The sequence below is a fragment of the Pteropus alecto genome, unplaced genomic scaffold, assembly GCF_000325575.1.
Source record: "Pteropus alecto unplaced genomic scaffold, ASM32557v1 scaffold25, whole genome shotgun sequence".
Lineage (NCBI taxonomy): Eukaryota > Metazoa > Chordata > Mammalia > Chiroptera > Pteropodidae > Pteropus > Pteropus alecto.
In genome coordinates this window covers 3,681,609-3,704,116 of record NW_006441955.1, presented here as the reverse complement: position 1 = coordinate 3,704,116, position 22,508 = coordinate 3,681,609, and the positions used below count along the sequence as shown (strand labels likewise).

Here is a 22,508-nt window from a genome sequence, read left to right as displayed (position 1 = left end):
ATCCTGCTCTTTGCCTGGTTGACTCTTCCACTTCCTCTGAGTCTTCCACTGCAGTCACATTGACCACACCCTGTCCTTTGGTATTTTGCAGATACCTTTTCTTATCTGATTGTTACACTTAACACATCGCTTGTAATTGCTTGTAATTATTCGTTCTCTCTCTATATAGGTCTTCTCAAGAGACTTTATTTTCTTTTTAGCAGTGACTGTGTACCTTGCATCCCTATACATAGTAAATACTCTGTATATTCGATGAATGAAAGAAAAACAGAGGAAGGAGTAGTGTATCAATGGAATAGGGGGAGAGTTATTGGAATTAAAGAGGGCAAGGTATTTTTAGAATAGAGTGCGAAGATGCCTCTGAAATTTTTAGTTTCTAGTTTCTGTTCAACTCTAACCTAAAGAAAAATTTATTTTAAATAAATTTTAAAAATTGTCTTCCAAATCAGTAATTCTTGATGAAACTTAGAGCTATCATTTAGTTTAATGAAGTAGATTAAGAAATATAAGCATAAACCGTTCTTTATCCTAAGAATAGTGGAATAGCCAATTATAAAGGCTGTTTTAAGCATCTGTTTTTCTAAACTCTTAAATCCGTATACAATGGATGTTATTTTTGAAGAAATACATATTTATAATAATACATTTATAGTTTTATAGTTTTCATAAGTACAGGTTTATAGAAAATACTGAAAAGCAAAAAGAAAATATTCTAACAAAGATTAAAGGTTAACTTTGTGATATGTTTTTTCATAACTTTATTGTATATTTCAATGAATACATTTGTGCATATTTAATACATAATTGAGTCATGTTATAATTTTGTTAAAACAGCTTATTTTCACCTTTTAATATTATTTTCTTAATTATATTTTATTTTTTAACTTTTTATTGAAACAATTTTAATTCAGGAAAAGCAATACAATAAATACCCAAGTTCCCTATACCTAGATTTAATAATTACTAAAATTTTGCTATTTTTGCTTCTTCTGTATTCAGAGTATTTAAAAGTTTAATGGAGTTTTAAGCCTTAAAAACTTAAAAAGTTTATAAATGCTGCTCACTTATGAAAGAATAGCATTTGAAATTAAATTATTTATATTTTTTGTACTTATTTAAGTATGTGATTTTGATGAATAAATTATTTTGGTAATTTTTTTAGTTCCTCTTATTGAAATGGCAAACATTTATTAGAATAGAAAATAAATTTAAGATTTATTATTCAAAATTCAAAAACAAATGTAAAAGGAATATAAAGTTTCTCATGTGATTTTTTTAAAGTTTGTAGCAGTTAAATGTTTGAAATTATTAAAACTTAAACTGCACGTGAATGTTTAGGATACCCTTGTATGTTCATTATTTTTTGCTAAACCATTTCAAAGTAACACACATCATATTTTATCCCTAAAAACATCTGCATGCATTTTTCAAAAATAATGATAGTCTCCAACATAATCATGATACTATTATCACATATAACAAAATTAACAATAATTCCCAAATATCATCTAATAGTCAGTACATATTCATACTTCACCAGTTGTCCCAATATGTCTTTTTAACTGTTTCTTTTTTTTTTTAGCTACAATACATGCAAGGAAGATGAATTATGTATTTGGTTGTTAGATTTCTTAAATCCCTTTTAAGCAAGCACCTCCTCTTCCTTTTTTTTTCCCCATGACATTTGCTTTGTGAAGAAACATGCTCGATGACTTGCACATTGTTCTAAATTCTGGATTTGTGTGATTATTTCCTTATGATATTATTTAACTTGCTCCCCTATCTCTGTATTTCCTGAGAAGTGGATATTAGGTCTAAAAGCTTTGTTCAATTCAAGTTGAACTTTTTTTGCAAGAACGCTGTGTAAGTAATGCTAAGTACTTTATTATAATAGGATTTTTAATGATTGTGAGTCTCTCATTGTGTGGCCATGTTATTATATTTAAACAATGACTTATTGTTGGATATAAACATATTTGAAAGAGTACATAATTATATCTTTAAAATAATATATTTTTTAAATTTATTCTTTGATAAGAACGTATTTGGGATGTGTCCGTCTCTTTCCAGCAAGATTGCTAAGCAGTTGAAATAACTGGAAAATGTCAGGGCTTTTTGTTACTTAAACTGTAACTCCAAAATAGGCATAGATATCTTTTAAATCCCATTTTAAAAGCTACTGTAAGTAAGATACACTGTGTATATCTTAAACATTATAACTTTAAATAAAGAAACTTATTTACATTTTCAGTATGTTAGACAAAAAAATCTTTTATTAATTGTCTTATACAGTAAATTGGCATTTGAATTTATTCAGACTAATGATCCCCAGGGGAGCATAAACTCTTGCTTATTAATTTCTGGGTATTTCTAGTGAAACAATTGATTGTTTTTGGTTAGTGTCTTGGTCTTTTAACAGATAAAAATAATTGCTTCATCTAATTAAAAGTTTTACTTATATTAGATTCATGCCAAAATCCACTGACCTCTTTGGACTCCTAAACTCTTTATCTTTCTCCCCTTGTCTTCTTTCCTCATTTCTCTTTTCCAGATTAGAAATCAACAGTTTACTTATTATTATATTACTCTAAACTTAAGTAAAATTTATTCACATAATGGATAAATTATTTAAAATTAAATCTAAGCAGATACATTTATTATGGTCATCAACCAAATTATGCACATCTCTTTTTAATTAAAGAGTACTATGTAAATATACAAATCGTACTTCAGATTTACATAGTACTCTGGTTTCTAAAACATTTTCCTATATATTTCATTTGAATCCCACAACAAACCAGTATGAAATCAGCATTGCCATTGTAGGAATGAGAAAGCTCAGAGAAGCTACATGACTTGCTCAAAGACACATAATAATAAGTAGTGAGGCCAAATAAGAGCTCAGACGTTCTAACACAGTTAAGTATGTTTTATGCTATACCACCATACTTCAGTTTTCAATGCTAACTTCTGTACGGAAGGATTCAGTTACCAAACTTCAATCTACTTTTCAGATTTCACGTTTGAGAAATGTGAAAACAAATCTTTTTCAATATTATTTTTTAAAACTCTTGAATGAATCGTTTTCAAGAAAATAGTTTGCTGATGTTCAAATATTTTAAAGCGAGTGTGACCGATACTATGACATTCTTACTAAATTTCTTTCATCTTAAATATCACATGTTTAATTTAAACTGTGGGAGGCACATTAATTTTACCAGGGCAACAGATGAGCCTCAAGCACCAACATTCTTCACTTGAAGTGAGAAATTGAGTTCCAAGAGTAAATAAAAACAAGATTGAAGGTTTAAATCCTCTGCTAGGCTTTTTGAACTTATATACTCATTAAATGTTTATTGGAGTGGTGGGATTACAAAGGATTTGGGGAGCTTCATCAACTGGTATATAGTTAATCACTAAGTAAAACACTACATTTGATAAAGTGTTTCTCACGATGCCACATTCAATCCATCTTAATGAAAACTGCTTCAAACTGATTTCATTTGAGAGCACTTGGTGGTGAGAGTGCTCGTAGTTCTTTCTGCCTTTTTCATGAGGAATTTACAGTACTGTCCAAAGCAGAGCTCCAACTTCAGTAAAACAGGTATTCTAAGTTCTTGTGTTTAAGTATATTGTGTCAAAGTTTTGACTTTTGACAATAGGTTGATCAGTTTTATGACCTCCAGTCCCTTTCCCTTAACTATTAGGATGCTCACTCAGTTGAAGGCCATAAATATCACATGTCAGCTGGGATATAGAGGTTTCCTACCCTTGAGATGCTCACAGTCTAGTAGGAAAATAACACGATATAAGCAGAACTACATAGCGTAATGCGCTATAGAAGCAAAGAGGAGAGGTACTTCATCTACCTTAAAAGTTCAGGGAGACTTCTTGAGGAGGTATCTCTGACCTAATCTTAAAAGATAACTAATGCTATGGCAAATAACAGAATTATAAACAACAACAGAGTTCTAAAGCAAAGACAAGAAGATTAAAATGAGGGTACTACAAGCCAAAAAATTAAGTCAGAGACCAAAAAATGCAAGACACAGAGTTGGATTGCAGAGCCTGAGGCTGGAAAGATCGGCAAGGTCCAAGGCATGGAAGACACTGTGATCCCCAGTATTACCTAGCATTTTAAAGGTATATGTTGACTGAAGCTTATATTTCATCTTTAGATAAGTGAGAACAATGATTAGCCTCCTTAATTAAGGTTGCAGAAGTTATCACTGGTCACATCGTGATTCTCTGGGAGTTTCTTAAACCCCCTGAATTATCTTCACAACAAAAAACACCCTAGAGCAACGGTCCCCAACCTTTTTAGCACCGCAGACTGGTGAGCTCCTATGAGAATCTAATGCCTGATGATCTGAGGTATTGCTGAGGTGGTGATTCTAGCGCTCGAGAGTGGCTGCAAATACAGATGAAGCTTCGCTTGCTCACCCAGGGCTCACCTCCTGCTGTGTGGCCCAGTTCCTAATGGGTCCATGGCCAGGGGGATGGGGACATTTGTAGTAACTAAAAATCGACAGCAATAAAAAGCCCAGTGCCAAAGCTTATCTCTCACATGAAAGATTGTTCCTTTCCCAGCATCCCCTTGGAACACTGGGCTTTGATATCAGTAATCCTGTTACACCTCCTTAGATTTTGATTGCAGACTCAATGCTGTTTGCAGATATTACACATAAAACAAGTACTCAATTCTTGATTTCCCACTTAATAACTCTGTGGCCCATAGGAGTAATAATCCTATTTCTAATCTGGGGGAAAAAAAGATGATCATGATGATAATATCTACTTTATATGGTTGTTTTAAAGATTTAATGGGCTGCTACCCATAAATGTACCCAGCACTGTGGCTAAGGTGCTGTTCAACATTTTTGGACAAATTTGAGAAATGTCTGTAAAATAACTAAACTGACTTTCTCATATAATTCATGAACTAGCTATAAGAACAGTTCCAGAAGGGAATTTTGAGAATCCCTATGAGCATTTATATCAAAATGAATGCTTTGCTTTACCAGTGCCTATTAGTTATTGTTTTATTACATTTTTTAAATCAGCCCATTTTAAAGTAGTGCTATGTCTACTTCCTCATGTTAAAAGAAATCTAAGTACCACCACTGATCAGTGTTTTTTAAGAAAAATAAGTTGTACACAAATCTGAAGCCACAGCTGTAGTTGGTGAGTTTCTAGCACTCCACCATCCAGAGAAACTAGGCAAACTTTTTTGTGCTTTGGAAAATATGCCCAGTCTGTTCATCTTGTCATTTTGTTTTCTTTTCAATTTAAATTCCTTAAAGGCAGGCAATGTTTTTAGAGTAATTTTATATGCACATGTGTAAGATAAGAACTAAGACGCTAATATAATTTCTTAAGTATGTTTTCATTGTACAAATAAAATGTAGAAAATAATTACAATACTCATATATTTAAAGTAGAAAATTAGTTACCACATAATCCCAAACCTGAATATAGCCACTATTAAACATTTTTACTTTTAAATGTGATTTGTAAAAACACCTCCAAATATGTACATCATAAAGAAGTTGATATGTTTTACATAAATGCAACAATATTTACATCAGTAAAGAAGTTGATATGTTTTACATAAATGCAACAATATTAAATATGCTGTCTTGTAATTAGACAGTAACACTAAACAGTACATTGTCAGTGCCATATTTAGAATTTGCCTTTAATTCTCCAACAGAATCATCACAGTTACCTAATTAAAATTGTAAAAATTTTTAGTGTCCATATTAAAATTATTTTTAAATGAATTAAAAATGTATTAAATTTAAGATATGGTGCCATATAAAATGCTCTTCGTTTATGACTATTCACCGTCCTTTTGAAAACCATTTCACTATATTTGAAAAGCTATATAGATAAAATTTATTAAAATATCAAAAGCAAGGCTGATTTCCATTAATGTACTTTATCCATATTTGTATCATTTCTCCCAAAGGGCACTCCCTGGCCTAGAAAGTATTTGTTATTCATATTACCTATTTTAAAAGGATAAAAAGCTGAATTGGATCTCCAGGTATTTCACATGTAAATTCAAGAAATCTGTTTCATAACTAATTGTAAACATTTTCACTTAAAAATAAGAGGTATGGTAAAAAGAGTAATAATTAAAATTCTTATATTTAAATTCTGGCTCCCTATTTACTAGCTGGATGCTATTAACTGAGTTACTCAACTTCTCTGAGCATCAGTATCTACATTTAAAATTTTGTATTGTAATTCATACCTCACAAGGTTGTTTAACAAAAAATTAATATATATAAAACTTCTTTGAAATGTATGTGAAACATCTTTAAGATTGTTTATAGTAGATGGACATTGATTGAATAAATCAGGCAGATTTGGATTTGAAATTAGACCCTGATACTGATTGGTTATATAAGCCTCCATTTTATTTTCTCTCGAATGGGGATAAAAATATCTTGGCTGTTAAACCACCTTGGAATAATGAATCATAATAACCAAGTTATTCAGATGCACACATTAATAGGCCTTTTCAATTGGTTTATATGGTACATGTAGCAGAGCAGGAGATAAAGCTAAAATAGAGAAGTACACTGAGGTTTCATCATGGAAATCTCTGAATGCCAGCTAAAGACTTTTGTTGTTGGGCAGTGTTAGTTTTTGAAAGTTTTTGAAGAGAGTGACACCTTCAGAACTGTACTGTAGTCATATGCCACATAATGATATTTCAGTCAACGACGAGCTGCATGTATGACTGTGGTATACCATTAACTCTGGGTATGAGGTAGGCTATACCATCTAGATTTGTGTAGTGCCCTCCATTGTCCCACAGCGATGAACTCACCTAACAATGCATTTCTCAGAACGTCATTAAGCAACACATTACTATATAGGAATAAGTAAGAAGTGTGGTAGCAATTTGATAGGATGGATTGAAAGGGAGAAATTGGTGGCAGTGAGACTGTGCAACTGTATATATTTACATATATATGAAGTTGTGAAGTGTCAGGCAATGATTAGAAAATCATAGTACAGTAATAGCACAATATAATGTACAAAATTTTTAGCTCCTAAATTTCACAGCCTGTTAGCTTTTATGTATTTTTTTATACTACATATCTTTTAGTATCCTGTTTCTCCCACACTCTCCTTGGAATGCCTAAAAAGCAAAATAATACTGCTTTTGTCATAGACCTACACTAATGTGCTCTGGCCTTTCTTTTCTCTGCAAAGCATTACAGTAGAATCTGTTGGTTTTATATTTGTCTTGTCATTTGCAGTCTGAAAATCAAAGTATTTCTGATGTTAAGTAGTACATAGTATCTTTATTAAAGATATTGGAAACTTAACTTCTCTTGCATATACACTTATGAAGAATTCCAAAAACGGGCAAGCTATATAAGCAGGTATTTTCACAGAAAAGTAAAACAACTCATAAATATAAAAGATGCTCCATACCTTTTATAAAATTTTTTTCTTTAATTAAGAAATACAGGTTAAAACTATACTAATATGTCACTTTCACCTATCATAACAGCAAATTTTTGCCTGCATATATACTTAAGAATAAGAGAAATATATAAATACAAGGACATTCTCTATAGTATTGTCTATAATAGCAAAAAATTGGAAATACTTTAAATGTCATTCTTTCAGTGTAAGACTATGTGACCATTAAAAAGAATGAAACCACTTCATATATATTGACGTGGAATGATGTTCAAGATATATTGTTAAATGAAAAAGTGAGATGCATACTAGTGTATATAGTATGCCACTTTTTGTACAAATTATGTATGTGAGTAGATAGATAGATAACATGGATCATAAAATGAAAAAAATCCCTGAACCAATCACAATGGCTTCAACCATCCTATTGAGTTTTAAATATAATATGGCACACATGGCATTTCAGGTAGATGGACACTTCACTATTACACTATTGTAAATCCCAGTAGGCCGTCCTCTCTGGATATGGATATTAAATGGACTGGACCACATGTTAGCAGTGAAGGCCCTCCCTGATCTTTGCATGAAGACTAGACTAGATGCACACCAAGGAGCAACCTCCATGTCTTCTTTTCCCTTCATCCAATCATGGTTTCTACTTGGCCTTCTAAAAATAGGGTCTCCTTTTCTCACCAGCAGATATACCAGATGGACCTTTCTAATGAGCATTTGCCTTAGGCCAGTCGCAGTTATAATCCCTTAACGGTGTAATTCGGGGCCCATTGGAAGCTGTGGGAATCTTTCTGATAGGCCAAGAACTAATCTATAAATATAACTTTAGATCTTATGAGTTAATTATACCGTTCCGTAGGCTATCATTTTTATGCACAACTAAGAGTTTCTTATAATTAGTCTGTGTAAGATTAGGGTTGGGTTGGGTTGCTTGTAACAGAAAAATAAAAAATTAATAATGGCTTAAACAAAATAGAAGTTAATTTCTCTCTTCCCTTTAGGAAGTCCAGAGGTTGTCTGTCTGGGGCTGGTATGGCACATCACAGAGTCAAAAATTCAGATTCCTTCTGTTATGTTGCTCTACTGTGTGGTACAGTTTAGGTTATAGCATGATTCAGTATGGCTGCTAGAGCTCATACTAGCACTTCTGCTTACATTGGCTAGAACTTAGTTACTTTGCCACACTTGTTTAAATGCTGAGAAATTCTTTATTCAGCCGGCCATTAATATAACTTAAAAAATAAATAAGAGATTTCTTCACTAAGGAAGAAATGGAAAATATTTAGGGACTACTAGCAGTTACTACAATTCTGTGTGCTTAAACGCAGCTTAGCTTGTTTTTATAATTTACAACATTCTACTTTGAAATCTGTTGGACAGTTGTAGAAAGTTACTAGACATATGTACCCACAAATCAGTGGGTTCCTATGATTTTTAGGAAAGATGCATTATTATCAATACTTTTTAGATGAAAAATTACTGTTAATTTATCTTCAATTCTTTATTGCTCTAGTTCCCCACCCCCTAGAATATGGAAACAGATGAGATAGATAGGCTGCAGGTTCTTTTTCTCTTCCTCAGTGGCCTAAAAGTGGGGAAGGGGAGTGTTTGTTTACCAATGCCTTTCAAAGTGGGTCCTTCACATTCATACTCACGTTCCTAACTGGGGGTGGTTATCCCTCTTGGAGGAGAAAAGTAGAGGATCAGAAAGATCCTGTCTGTTCTTTTATGTGCCTGTCTGTTCTTTTATTTCCAGTCATTGTTACTGTTCCTGAGTGTTTACCTGGAAAACCAGTGAAATGAGATCTTTAGTCTTGCCTGAAACTGCCTACTGTCTTGTCTCCATACTCCTCTGCCAGCCTCCCCAAAGAACCTGCTGCCTCTCTTCAGTTTGCTGTAATAGCCAATCACTTCAGCTTCTAATTTCCTTATTCACAAAAACTTTAGTCCCATGTTGTTCTTCCTCAAAGATATTTCAGTCTGAACAATGAAAACTTATAAAGCTCTATACCCAATGAACATTTGTCAGCTTATTTTATGAAGAGAGTTTGATTTTACTTTAGGCTGTTTGTTTGTTTTACCTGTGACTTCCATATGACGGTTCTCCCTATGTGAGACTCAAATACATCTGTGTCCTCAAGATTTCAGAGTGTTACCCCAACATCTGCTTCAGGAAGTAAGAGGAAAAAGACATCATCTTGACATCTCCTCATCTTCGGTAGCTGGCTGTTTCCTTTTGGAACCTCTCCAGTTGATTGCTGCCCACTGGTCCTCAAATTCAGCTTTGGGAGACAAAAAAGGCAAAGTGTCATGATTCTTTCCACAAATCAATCTGCACTCTGGTTCTACTCTCTTACAAAATTACTAGCTTCGAATTCTTTGAACACACCAGGCCATTGATGTCACTGGGCCTTTCTTAAACGTTCTCTTTGCTCTTCCTTTTTCACTTTTTTCCCTCACTAGCACCTAAGTTTAAAACTCAGCTCTGTCACAAAGTCAGTTCCTATAACCTGCTTTTAAAATTTAGCTCAAGTATCACTTTCATAAACAAGCAGCCAATCTGATGATCATGCCTAGATCCTAGGCCACTGCTGTAATAGCATTCATATCAACATTCCCATCTAAACAAAGTATTGGACTTCAGACCTCCAGAGCTATATGGCATCCAAGGCACAGAAAAATGAAGGAGCTTTCCCAAGGTCATAGAGCTGGGAGGTGGCAAAGCAGGAGTTTGAACCCAGACAATGTGGCTTCATGCTGCCCTTCCTCTATTCTAATCGTGTACTTATCTTGAGTCACGATTGGATGCTGGCCTGGACCTATGAACGTCCATATGCAGGAACAGGATTATGGAAGTGGGCGGTGTACTGGAATGATCCCAATTAGAACCTGGAATGAATACAATAAATACAACAGCTACAGAGGACATTCGAATATGGACATATTAAATGATATTATTATAACAATATTAAATGTCTTGGAGATGACAAAGATGTTATGATTATATAAGGAAATATTCTTGTTTCTTAGGAGACAGATGCTAAGGTATTTAGGTTGGAGGTGTGCAACTTTAAATGTTTTAGGAAGAATAAAAAGAACAAGAACAAATATAGCAAAATGTTAATAACTAATAAGTCTAAGCAAAGGATAAATGAGTGTTTATTGTTGTATTGGTATATCGGTTTGTACCTATAAACTATCCCCAAACTTAAAACGAAAACAAAAGAATTTTAGTGATGATGATTTTGACGATTATGGTGATGATGATGATGATAGAAAAGAAGAAGGGAAATGGGAAGGGGAGAAATAAAGTCAGGTCCCAATTTACACAAAGAAAATTATTTTATATTTGTTTTTATTCTTGTACTGAAAAACTATCATTCCTAGAAATTGTCATGTCAACTTGGAAATCATTGAACATACAGATTATGAGTGTTTTGGTGCTCAGAAAGAAACTAGACAACTTCCTTCTCAGTCCATCAGCAAATATTTTCTGAGTGTCTGCTCTGTGCCTGGCTTATTTTGAAACATAGCCAGCTCATTTCTTCCAGCTCTAATGTTTTATGGTTCTGTGATTCTAAGTGTCTAAATACAATAGCTACTGTAGCTCAAAGCCAAGTCACACTGGTTGCTGTCAGCTTGGTGTTTCCTAAGCATCAACTTGTACCTTAGTTCCTTGATTTGAATGCTGCCAGTAGGAGAACTGAAGGAGCTGCATAATCTTTAATACATTTTCGTGACTATCATTTCTCTTGGAATTGCTTTCAAATCCTTTATTTTGCATGGAATCTTCATCCTAACAGCTACATTTTATTCAACACCTACTATGGGCAAGGCATTGTAAATAGGTACTTCACCTACTTTATCTACATTTCTTACAATAGCCATCTTGCCCCCATTGTCACACAGCTGGTAAATGTAAAAACTGGGTTTAGCACAGTCTTCTGTTCCTTTAAAACCAGGAAACTTTCCTTTACATTGTGTTACCAAAACCTAGATCACAAAGAAAGAGTCTAAGAAGAGTAGAGCTGTGCTGCTTGCCTTTGTCATCTCTACCAGACTTACACACTTTCTGCCAAATTAGAAAGAACAAATAAAATATAGTGTTTTTAATGCCCCAGTCTCATCCCCTTACCATATGGTACTGCAATTAAATCTTTGCTTCCTCATATATACCCTCCCCCCAACTCTTTGAGGTCCAAGGAACTTTGTTTTATTCATCTTTATATTCTCAGTGCCTAACACATAGGCACTCTGCAAATGTTATTGAACTGAATTATTAATGGGCCAAAGGGAAAGATGGTTATAGTAATGGAAAACAAAACATTTTCTTATGTTTTTTCTATGTACTAGATGCCCTTTTTTCATAAAAGCAGTTTTCTGATATGCTGAACCCAGTTCTCAATTTTTGGCCCATGTTTAATTGAGCTCAAAAAAATAATCAGAAATTTGAGTCAGAGATTTAGTTAGCTCTGCCTGTAATTTAATCAGATTTATGTAGCCCAAATATAGTAGCATTGCATATTATTAAGAGTCTTTATATTTTGCTTATTATTACTGTCATAATAATAGGCGAAATTTTTTTGTTGAAAGTTTATTAAATTAGAGAGAAAAGATTATTTTAAGATTATTCTATTTCCCTTTTTGAAAGCTGCTATGGGAGTACCCCCAGCCTGAAGATCCTCTTCTGACACTCTTTTTATCATCTCCTTTCTCACAGTTTAGAGCTTAAAGAGAGATATTTTTTTTTAAGTGTGTTTTCCTGGCATCTCATGTTTAACAGTGTCAGGGGTTTGTGTCCCTGGAACGAAAACTGTTTCTCCAGAGCCTTTTTTCTCTCAGATTCCAGTGAAAAGAGGGGCGAGGCGAGCCAGTAGCTTACCACAAAGCAATACCACCACAAAGGAAAGATTAAGGGTTTAGAGAGAGGTCAATGTGGGTTTTTCTCTAACTAAACACTTTCCTAAAGTTTCCTTGTGGAAAAATAATGAAGTCATCTCAGAGTTTTTAAAGAATTTTTATTTCTTTTTCACCGTCTGCATTCGCTTGTCTTCTCAGCATGGATGTTTAATCTTCCTAGGCTTTGTGAATTGGCCCAAATGAATAAGTGGTGAGCTGTCTCTCTAGGAGCTAGAGGCTTATTCTAAGGGCCTAATCACTGAGTAAACACATCTTTGCCCTCCCTCTCACAACTGCGATATAATAGTCGAGATTCTAGCACAGTAACCTGGATATTGCAGGGACCAATGCTTTGAAATGCAGAATGGTTGATCCTCCAAAACAGACAGTGCCTGATCTTCGCCTGCCTCTTTCTTCTTTTTTAAATTAAATATTGCCAAAGAGATGCTGTTTTATTGCTTGATATTGTGCATTAGTGCCCTGGATTTCCAAGTTTAGTTTCAGTCAACACTGTCGGCTGCACTTATAGGGAACTTTGCATGTTGGGTTTCTTACCAGCCTCTTCAGCACATGTGTATTTGGTTTGGAAGAGCATTTAAATTAAATCAGTGAGATAGCAATGTAAATCGCTAATCTCTTTCCCAAAGTCTAAATGTTCCATTGCAGTGTTCTTGAGAGAAATAGGCGTTTTAAAGATTTAACCATTGCCATTGTTTGGTTAGAAATATGCTGATTTAAAAGTGGACTGCTCTCTTGTTCCCAGTGTCTCATTAAATGTAGTTGCTGAGATACGATCAAGCAGAATTAGAGGTTGACATCCCTCTGTCTATTCAGCTAGAGAGCTCCTAAGAAGAGCTCTGAATTTGTTAGTGCTGCCAGGTTCACATTCCATTTCTTAAAACAGCACATTTCTAGATTCATTTACTAAAAGTGATTTGGCATTGCTTCTGCCGTTTGGTGTCTTTTTTGCCAGGGAGCTGTGGTTGAAATCAGCATCCAAGTTTCTTTGATAAAACGTGCTGAGACCTATGCTAGCTTAGAGATGCAAAGAAGACTGAAAAGAGACCCCAGTCCTCACACTTGAGAGACTTTGTCTAGAGGGGAAACTGGTAAACAATTATAATACTACCGAGAAGAGATAGAAGCCCAGAAAAGGAAGCTCTTAACTCTGCCTAAGGGAATCAGGGAAGGTTTCATTGAGGCATTTGCTTTGAGCCTTAAAGGATGAGTAGGAATTTAGCAGACAAGTATCTCTACAACAATGTATCTGATTACAATCTTCCTAGATGCCAGCTCCTGTTATCTGCAGATTTCAACATAGATGAAGAAACTCCTAGTCTTTCTTATTCACCATTTTATCACCACTGCTTCCAGCTGGGCCTGGCACAAAGCTTATTTCAACAAAAGCTTGTTGAATGAATGAATAAATGACCTGACACATGTAAGCAGCTACTGTTGGAGTAGCCGAACTACTTATACATAGGTATCCTCTGCATATTCCCAGTACATGCTGTGTCTGAGGCCCTTGAAGCATTGATGTATGTATGAGTGGTAGCCAGTCTGGCACTTTCATAGTCTATGAGCACACTAAGCCTTGCCTGTAGTATGGTTGATTTTCCTGCTACTATCAAAGAAAGAACACTAGGCCTTAGAGTCAGTCAATCTGGGTTCCAGTCCCAGAGATACTACTTACTAGTTGTAGAATTTAGAACAAGTCACCTTTCTAAACCATTTTTCTTCATATGCTAATAAAGTTAAGAACACTATTTTATAGGTTTATTTTGGGGACTAAAGTAGATGATGTGTGTGTAACTGTGCTCTCCTCTTCACAGTAGATGCTTTTGGTATCTTAATCTACCTATGTACCTCTGGCTATGCTCATCTAGTACAAAGTTCACCTTTGAAGAAAATATTTTAATGATTACTTTTTTATTATTATAATTCGGATTATTTATCTGGATAATTCCATCAGATAAGTCCATCACACTTCATTAACCGTTCATCAACATGTACCTTATATTTTTCTATGAATGTTCTTTCATTTAGTATTCCACACAAGTTTTTATCATCAAATCCTTATTTAATGTAAAGGGAAAAGACCCTAACTAAGCTTCCTTAAAATTTTCCTTTGCCAGAATTGCAGAGATTGGTTTGTACACTGTCTTTACCATAAAATTTTATCTTTCCATTTCCTGATAACTGACTCTTCTTAAACTCAGCTCTTCTACAAGGCAGCACCAAGAAGTTTGTCAATAACAATTTAGGAACTTTAATTGTCATTGTTATCAAAGCTGATATGTTGCAATTTATGTTGCTCGATTTTAGTTTTTAGTTTCAGTTATTTTATCAAATGCCAAACTATGACAGAGGATACCTTTAAGAGAATAAATGTCGTTTTGAAAGGAAGTTTTATCAGGCAAAAGGGAAAGAATAATATTCCATGTGAGAAACTACACTGGACAATTTTCTGAAATATAAACTAGAAAGAAATCATGTGAAATGAACATTTTTCTATCCTTTTAAATGGCAATTAGATGTTACATGTCCTTAAATAAGGACTTCTATCTGGGAGCACATTAAGGGCTTTGAAATTATCTGTAGAACTAAAACAAAACTTTATTTCAGACCTATTCCTTTCAAGTAGAAGAGAGACTATTCAGTGTTCAGGTTAAAAACATTAAAAATATGTAAAAGACAATTTTGGCATCCAAGCTTAATCAGTATTTTTTTTCTCTGTTTAGTTGAATGGTTTCAAAATTAATTTTTTTACATTTAAAGTACATATTAAATGTGAATAATGGTAAATCTATTTTATTTATTAAAAAATGCAATTCTGTTGCAATTTCTGCTTGAAATAGGCTTGCACATATAAACAGGAATTTGTGACATGGTTTGTAAAATAGAATATAATCATCCTACCCTCTTTAGCGTGTAAGGAAGTAAATTTATTCATATTAGTAAATGCTTTAGGAACTCTAAGTGTCAATTACTCTATTTAGGGAATAGCATTTAATTTTTGTCTTCAATGTATATTGACTCAAGAAATTTTACATTCATGGATATTTTAATTCATCAGTCTTTTCTTCTCTTTTCAGAGAAAGCTTCTTGCTATCTACCTCCATCATGATGAAAGTGTATTAACCAACGTGTTCTGCTCACAAATGCTTTGTGCTGAATCTATTGTTTCTTATCTGAGTCAAAATTTTATAACCTGGGCTTGGGATCTGACAAAAGATGCCAACAGAGCAAGGTAATATTGTTGTTCACAAGTTATAGTTGGGCTTCTGTTGTTTAAAAAAGTCATCATTGTATTTGATTTCTTATCATCATAAACATTTTCATCCTCAGCATTCAATTTTCTACTATTATATTTAATTAGATAAAAGCTATTCATTGTAGCTAACATATGCAGTTATTTACCATTATGAATTCCCAAACTGATAAAGATTTCTTAAATTTAGGAATAACCCAAAAACCAAAACCAAAATACATTGTTCTCAATTTTTTGCAATAAGAGAGATATATACTACATTTCTGTGTACTGTACGTTCTAATGTTGTAATATGTTGTTGAACATTTAGAGAAAAGTGTGTTTTTAATAATATTCTGAAAAGGCAAGGGAAGTCTAACATATACTCCTAGTAGTAAGTTTATTTTTTAATAATTCCAGTGAAGAAGGCAGGACATTCTGGACCAGTCCAGGGGAGTTGGTAATAGCTTAACTCTAGCATATGCTAATTGATGTAATCGCTTTATTGCACACATTCTTTTGCACACATCCATATTCTCAATAGGAAAAAATCCCTTTCCTAGCTGTCAGGATGAATTCGCTTAGTTTGTTAATCATAATATCTGTAAGTGATGAATAATTCTTTATATTTTACCTATTTCCATTTTCCATCTGAAATATATTTCATAATGTTTAATTATACATGTGGCCAGCCATAACATCCCATGATGCTACTTTGGGTGTGTTAACACAATCATAATCACAGGCTACTGGTTTATGAACAGAGATTAAATTAATTCATTTCAAGGCAAGCCTGTTGTAGTTACCTAATTTAAATGATTATAGAACAATTAGAAATTAAATCATCTGAATTGTCTTTTTATTATTTCATGGCTCACTGAATTTTTGCTCATCATTCAGACTTTGTTTTATGTAATCTGAATCCAAAAAGAAAGATGAGTCTTTCCTTAAATGTGAAGCAAAAGAATGTTGAAGCAATTTCTTCATCTAATACTTCATTTCTTTAAGCAAATGGTTAGGAAATTTCATAGGATGACTTCGTTCTGCCTTGGAAATGTTCCCTGTTATACATAAATAAAGAACCTTTAGCACCTGTATTTGTTTAAATTAAATCAGACTATTATTCACACTCAGTTAAAGGTGATGAAAAGCAGTGCCAAAAACAGATAAAAATGCAGCATCGAAGGTCTTTCATGAGGCAAAATACATAGGCTGGAGACTTGGCTAAATCTTTTGCCATTCATTGGCAGTAAGGAATCTCCTCCTTTCCTTTTATCCACAACTTGATGGAGAAGGAAACACTATTTCTAAACCATCTGTAGTGGCTAAGTTCAGCGGGCTACCTGCTGTTATTTTGTTCTATCCTCCATTTAATTCCTTAGTTCCTTTTATTTTACAATGACAAAAAATTGCAGTGTAGTTTCTTTTGAAAAACAGTGTTTGAGGGGTTTTTTTTTTATGACTGGCAATCAACAGCCATGTAATTGCTTTGTTATGTTTTACTAAAGAAGTCTGTTAAGTAGCACAACTTTGATACACTAGTAATAAGAGTTTGCAGGTTACAGAGACACCTGTGGTGACCAAAGCGACAGAAGCTGCTTATTAGAAAGAGCCAGTACAGCTGTGTCCTATTAACTCCTTATGACACTTTTTTAAAACACAAAATAAAGCCCTTGTTTAAGGCTTTAGAGCTATTTCTCAATGAATTTCTGGACCGACAATGAAGTATGATAGGATATTTCAGTCTACATTTCTTAAAATGTGGCATCCCATTATTAAGTAAATGTCATAAAAATAAAAAGAAGTGATATTAAAGATTGAAAATAGAAATATCTAGGAATTTGATTTAATAAACATTTATAGGAACAAGCAGGGCAATGCTGAGAAAGAGAATGTAATAATTTCTGGAATTTAAGATACTCGACATCTTTATTCAAAATCAAATTCTATCCATATTATAAATTAAAAACTATTTTAAGATAAGGTATTACATTTCTCTACAAAGTAACAGAATTGTGTAGCTACTTTTCGTGTATAGCTCCTCATTATTACTGTTAAGGCAAATGAGAAAAAATATGTTACAAACACAGATGAAGTTTCATTGGAATGGCATATTCCTAAATGAGTGTAAAAGTTTATTTTCTTTTAATATATAAAATTATAAGAGAATTAATTAATTAGGCTTATTTATTGCCCCCCAGAAGAGAGTTTAGCTTAGCCACAGTTTTCTTACAACCTATCATAGATCCACCTAAATAAAATTGTTTAATTGAATTACATTTCTATGATCTCTCTTGGATTTTTATCATCACATTTATCCAAAGGTATCTGTCATGAAAATTGATGGCGTCATTCATTTGATGCTATTAACAAAACCTGAGTAACAAAACCTCAAACATTTACTCTCAATTCAGTAGAAGACTGCTGCACTAATATTGTACAGTAGGCTATGTATCAAAAGTTATTGTGCCATCATTTGCCTATTACCAGAGAGTTAAAATGGGACAGATTAGTATGTGGAAATTTAGAAGAGATTTCACGGCATCACAAATAAGATTACTCTTGTTTTCTTTTAACTGTGATTTTTTTAATGACATATAAAGTTTGGAAATAAATTTCTGGTAGATGGTTTGTCTAGTCCCATATCTGGCTATCCTAATTGAAATTAAGCATATAAATTTAGAGACTTCTGAGCCTGTAAGCTATTTAGTCTAGATGCTTTCTTAGTGGGTTTCTGGGACTACCCCTAATATGATAGCTGGAGGACATTCATGCCCAAAATAGGAAGGGACTTGCCAAGCAAATTTACTTTTGCTTGAGAAATACTCTGATTACACCTACAGAAGCATTAATCCTCCACAGTTTACTGTGAATCTCTCATGTATGTAAAAGACAAGTGAAGGATATTGAACTAAGTGAATACTTTGGTAGGGTTGCTAGAATGTCAGTTGTTTTATAAGTTAAATTTCATTTCACTAATAAACGAGAAAAAAAAGAAACAGATTTCTATGGAATGTCACTGTTATATATCCCTGTGATGTTGATGGTTTGTATTTCCCACCTCCAAAATGATTCTAATAACTTTCTAAGCTGAATATTTAAGTTAACCAACCTACATTCATATAAAATGCATTAGGATAATTTTTAGGTTGATCTTGGAATATTCCAAATGTGAACTGAGACATCAGACTTTAGTTGTAATGATTATGTAATGATTATTACATTGTACATGCTCACTAAATTATAATCTTCTGGAAGGGCTTATTCATTTTATTTGTCTCATTAAACAAGGCCTTTCACAAAATTTTAGGAGAAAGAAATTCAATAAGCATTTGGCAGATGAATGTATATTATATCCACTTCCACCTAAGAATGCTCTTATAATTTCAGTATCATATATTGAAATGAAGATTTCTTTCTTGGAAAACTCTGTACAGTCTTGTTGGATGCCATATCTAGTTGGATTTCAAGGCCATTGTTTCTTCAAGCAGTCAGCAGAAAGCCCTTGTTAGACTTGAGGGGTGCCGGAGGATATAATTTCTAAATATCTATCTGAACAGTGATCCTGAAAGAACTTGGATTCAGTAATGAATCTTGTAAATGAAAGAGATGAAAGAGCTAAAAACAGGTAGATATTAGTAAACAAGGAGGTCCTACAAATAAACCACTTTTGGAAGTGGCTAAAAAATATCTTAAGAAAGGTATATTTCCTTCATGTTTATTCATTGAGTAAACATTCACTGAATGTTTAATATGAACCAGGAATGGTGCTGTGTACTGAAGATGAAAAGTTGAAAAAGATACAGTGATAATGCTCAAAACACTTTTAGTCTAGTAGGCAAGTCAGACATAAGAGCTAATATGTAATATGGAATATGTACAAGGTGCTTTGAGAGTATAAATGAACTTTCTAGTGAGTTACTCTTCCTGAGGGGCCCAGAGAAGGACTTGAAAAAGAAGACACACAGAAAGATGAAATCAGAATTTTACGTTTTTTTGAGAGAGAGATTTTTATATTAGCAACATTCCTAGTTTATTGGGTCACAGATATTTGCTATTCTTACAAAAGGATATTGGTATTTTAAACCTCATTATTAGATATCTAAATGAAGGGTCAGTGGTTTACATAATTGTGGAGGAGAGAAAAAAATAGAAGAATCCGACCAGCTAATATATTCCTATCTGGTCTGAACCAGAGTAAGGAATAGGGTCAACCAACTGGGATGGACAGATTCCAAGAAATTGTTTGTTAATGATTCATCCCAGTATTGGCATATGCTTACAGGCAAACAGTGGAACAGAGATCAGATTCTCTTTTGGATGTGCAACATATAGAAAACGATCATGAATTTAACTAATACAATGAAAATATTTTTTAGCATAATATATTTATAGTGAATGAATACTTGGGCTATGAAAGAATAATTTCTTAAAATTCAGAACGGATATCACTTCTCAGAAGCCTTGCCTCTCTCTATCCTTCTCTTACCTCCTTCTGGGTTAAAATGCACATTCCATATGCTCCTATAGTATCCCTATACTAACTTGTATTGATGGCACTTATTACATTGTGTGGTTATTGTCTGTCTTCCTGCTAGGTTGTCAGCTCCCCAAGGGAGCTTTGTCTATAATCTCAATGTGTTACACAGTGCCTTTTTAAAAGTAAGTGTTATAGTGATAAATAAACAAACAATCTCTAATAGGCTTGTTGAAGAAGAAGAAAAAAAAAAAAGGAAAAACCAGCTTGGGCAGTGGAAAGAGCATTGAAAATGCTGTAGCCTTCTAATTGTGTAATCCTTCCTCCATGGTCATTAATGGGATTAATAAAGCAAAAATTCATTCTCCTTGCAGAATGAACTAAAAATGTCCAGACTGGGTGCCATGCCTTCTACTGACCATGACTGGTACCATGTCTTCTGTAGTAGCACCCCAGAATACTGTGGCCTATATTCATGTGTCCCGGGCACCTACAGGCCATCTGAAAAGAGGCTTGAAATCCAACCTAGATGAGTTCATCCAGTGGTTCCAATGTTTCTTCCCCAGACTCACCAAGTCTCTGTGATACCCCTGAGGCAAACTGGCCTCTCAAATTGGGTCATTCTGGGATGGTACTCTGAGCCTTCTGCTGTGGTGGTGGCATTGATTAAGTAAACATGTCCATAGGACCAGAGTGCTAGACTGGCTACATGGTAAGACATGCCCAGCAGCCAGGCAAATTCTATTTGGGCACCATCAGAATTAAATATAGATAGCACTATATAAAATACTAGCACAATAAGCATTTATTTGCCTCTTGCTATTCGATTTATTAGACACCTGCTGGGTGCATGTGAACATTGGTACATATGGTGCCTTCATTATTAAGCCGTGGGTTCCTGGCTGAAGTTGCTTCATCAAGGAAAACCACATAGCAGAGATGGCACAGTGAACCACCAGTATTACCAGTAATAATTGGATTAATGGGTATACCTGGTTCTGACCAGGAAGGCCAACAAGGCACATGTCTCCATGAGCCCATCCAGTATAGGTAATAGTTTAGATTATCTAGTTCTAGAAAACTTAAACATTGAATTCAGTTGGATAATGCTAACTGGGTACTTAGCCAGCTATGCGTGCTAAAGAATGAGTTGCTTATACATAGGTTCCAGAAGTGCAAATGTTTTGTACATCAGTGTACATACTACAGCGTGTTAAATTGGGCATTGCACATTATTTCTAAACACAGTTCAGAGTACCTGCAAACAGTTCCCAAGGAATTGTCGACAGTAACACAAGTTGCATGTAACATGTACATAGCATTATGTTAAATTTTGTATATATAGTTAGTACCAATGTTCACAGACAGAATTCCATCGCCTGTCAATATTAGCTTTTAAACGTATGCCCTTGGGTGCAGTATTTCAGGTAACTGTAAACTTCTGCTGCTGTGCTGACAGGTACTTGTTAGCCTTAATATTCAATGATAGTTTTCCGCATTACTTAATATTTGGCAAGAGTTAATTGACTTAAAGATCTTATTAAGTAGGCTGTCTTCACCTGCACTTTCCACCTCAGTAATTAGTCATATCCACAGTGACTTATCCTTAATTCCAAACTAGTCAGTGGCTCATGCCTGGCTGGAGCCTAGCTGACCATGTTACTCTAACTCTGCCCTCCCATTTAATCCAGCAATATAACCCAGGTGTGGGGTCTGCGTGGGAGACACAAGAAGTGTTAATTCCCAGCTGCTACCCTAGGAACAAATATGGATTCTGCAGAAGTAGCTGAAAAAAAACAAAAACAGATGGACATGTTGTGGTCAGGGAACTAAGATTTCCAGGGAGGCTTCAGTGTCTGACTTCCAATGATTTTCCCCAAACTTCTTTATTCCCTTCGTGCTACATTTTTCTTCCAGTACTTTTAAAGGAAATGTATTGTCATCCTAAACATCCCAGGTCAAGGGCTTAATTAATACTTTAAAATAAAGGTTCCAAAACACCAGGAGAGTTTGTCATTTTCTCTCTGGTTTGTTTTCTGAAGAGGGAGGAGAGAAGGTGAGGAGGAACCCCTCCTGTTCCATGATTACATCCTACCCACTCATTTTCTCCTTTTCTCCTCTGCTTTTGATTTTTAGTGGCAGTCTTAACAGAATGTCAAGATCAATTTGCAGCATGGTTTAACTCAAGGTTTGCGTTCTGCCAGCAGCAATTGTCCCTGCAAACAATGCCGTGTGTTCTTGTAACTTCAGAAGCTTTTAGAAGGATCATGGCAAGGGCAGCATCTAATGACTTTATTAGTGTAGGGTTTCAAAATGGGCTCTGTAATTGTTCATATCTCTTTGTCAGCAAGTCATAATTACTGCTCAGCATTGTCCAAGGGTGCACTTGTGAATAGTTTCCTAATAGTACTGAAAGGAAGGGAA

The 22,508-nt window shown here is 34.2% G+C and overlaps 1 protein-coding gene across 2 annotated transcripts in view; it reads left to right on the top strand.

Annotated features, from left to right (window-relative positions):
* Window positions 1-22,508, top strand: part of FAF1 (Fas associated factor 1) — a 355,099-nt gene that overhangs the window by 236,043 nt on the left and 96,548 nt on the right. For both annotated transcript variants that reach the window (XM_015595280.2, XM_006919177.3), the window contains exon 13: window positions 15,453-15,607. In XM_015595280.2, coding sequence (XP_015450766.1) covers window positions 15,453-15,607 — 155 coding nt within the window. The remainder of the gene's footprint in view (window positions 1-15,452; window positions 15,608-22,508) is intronic.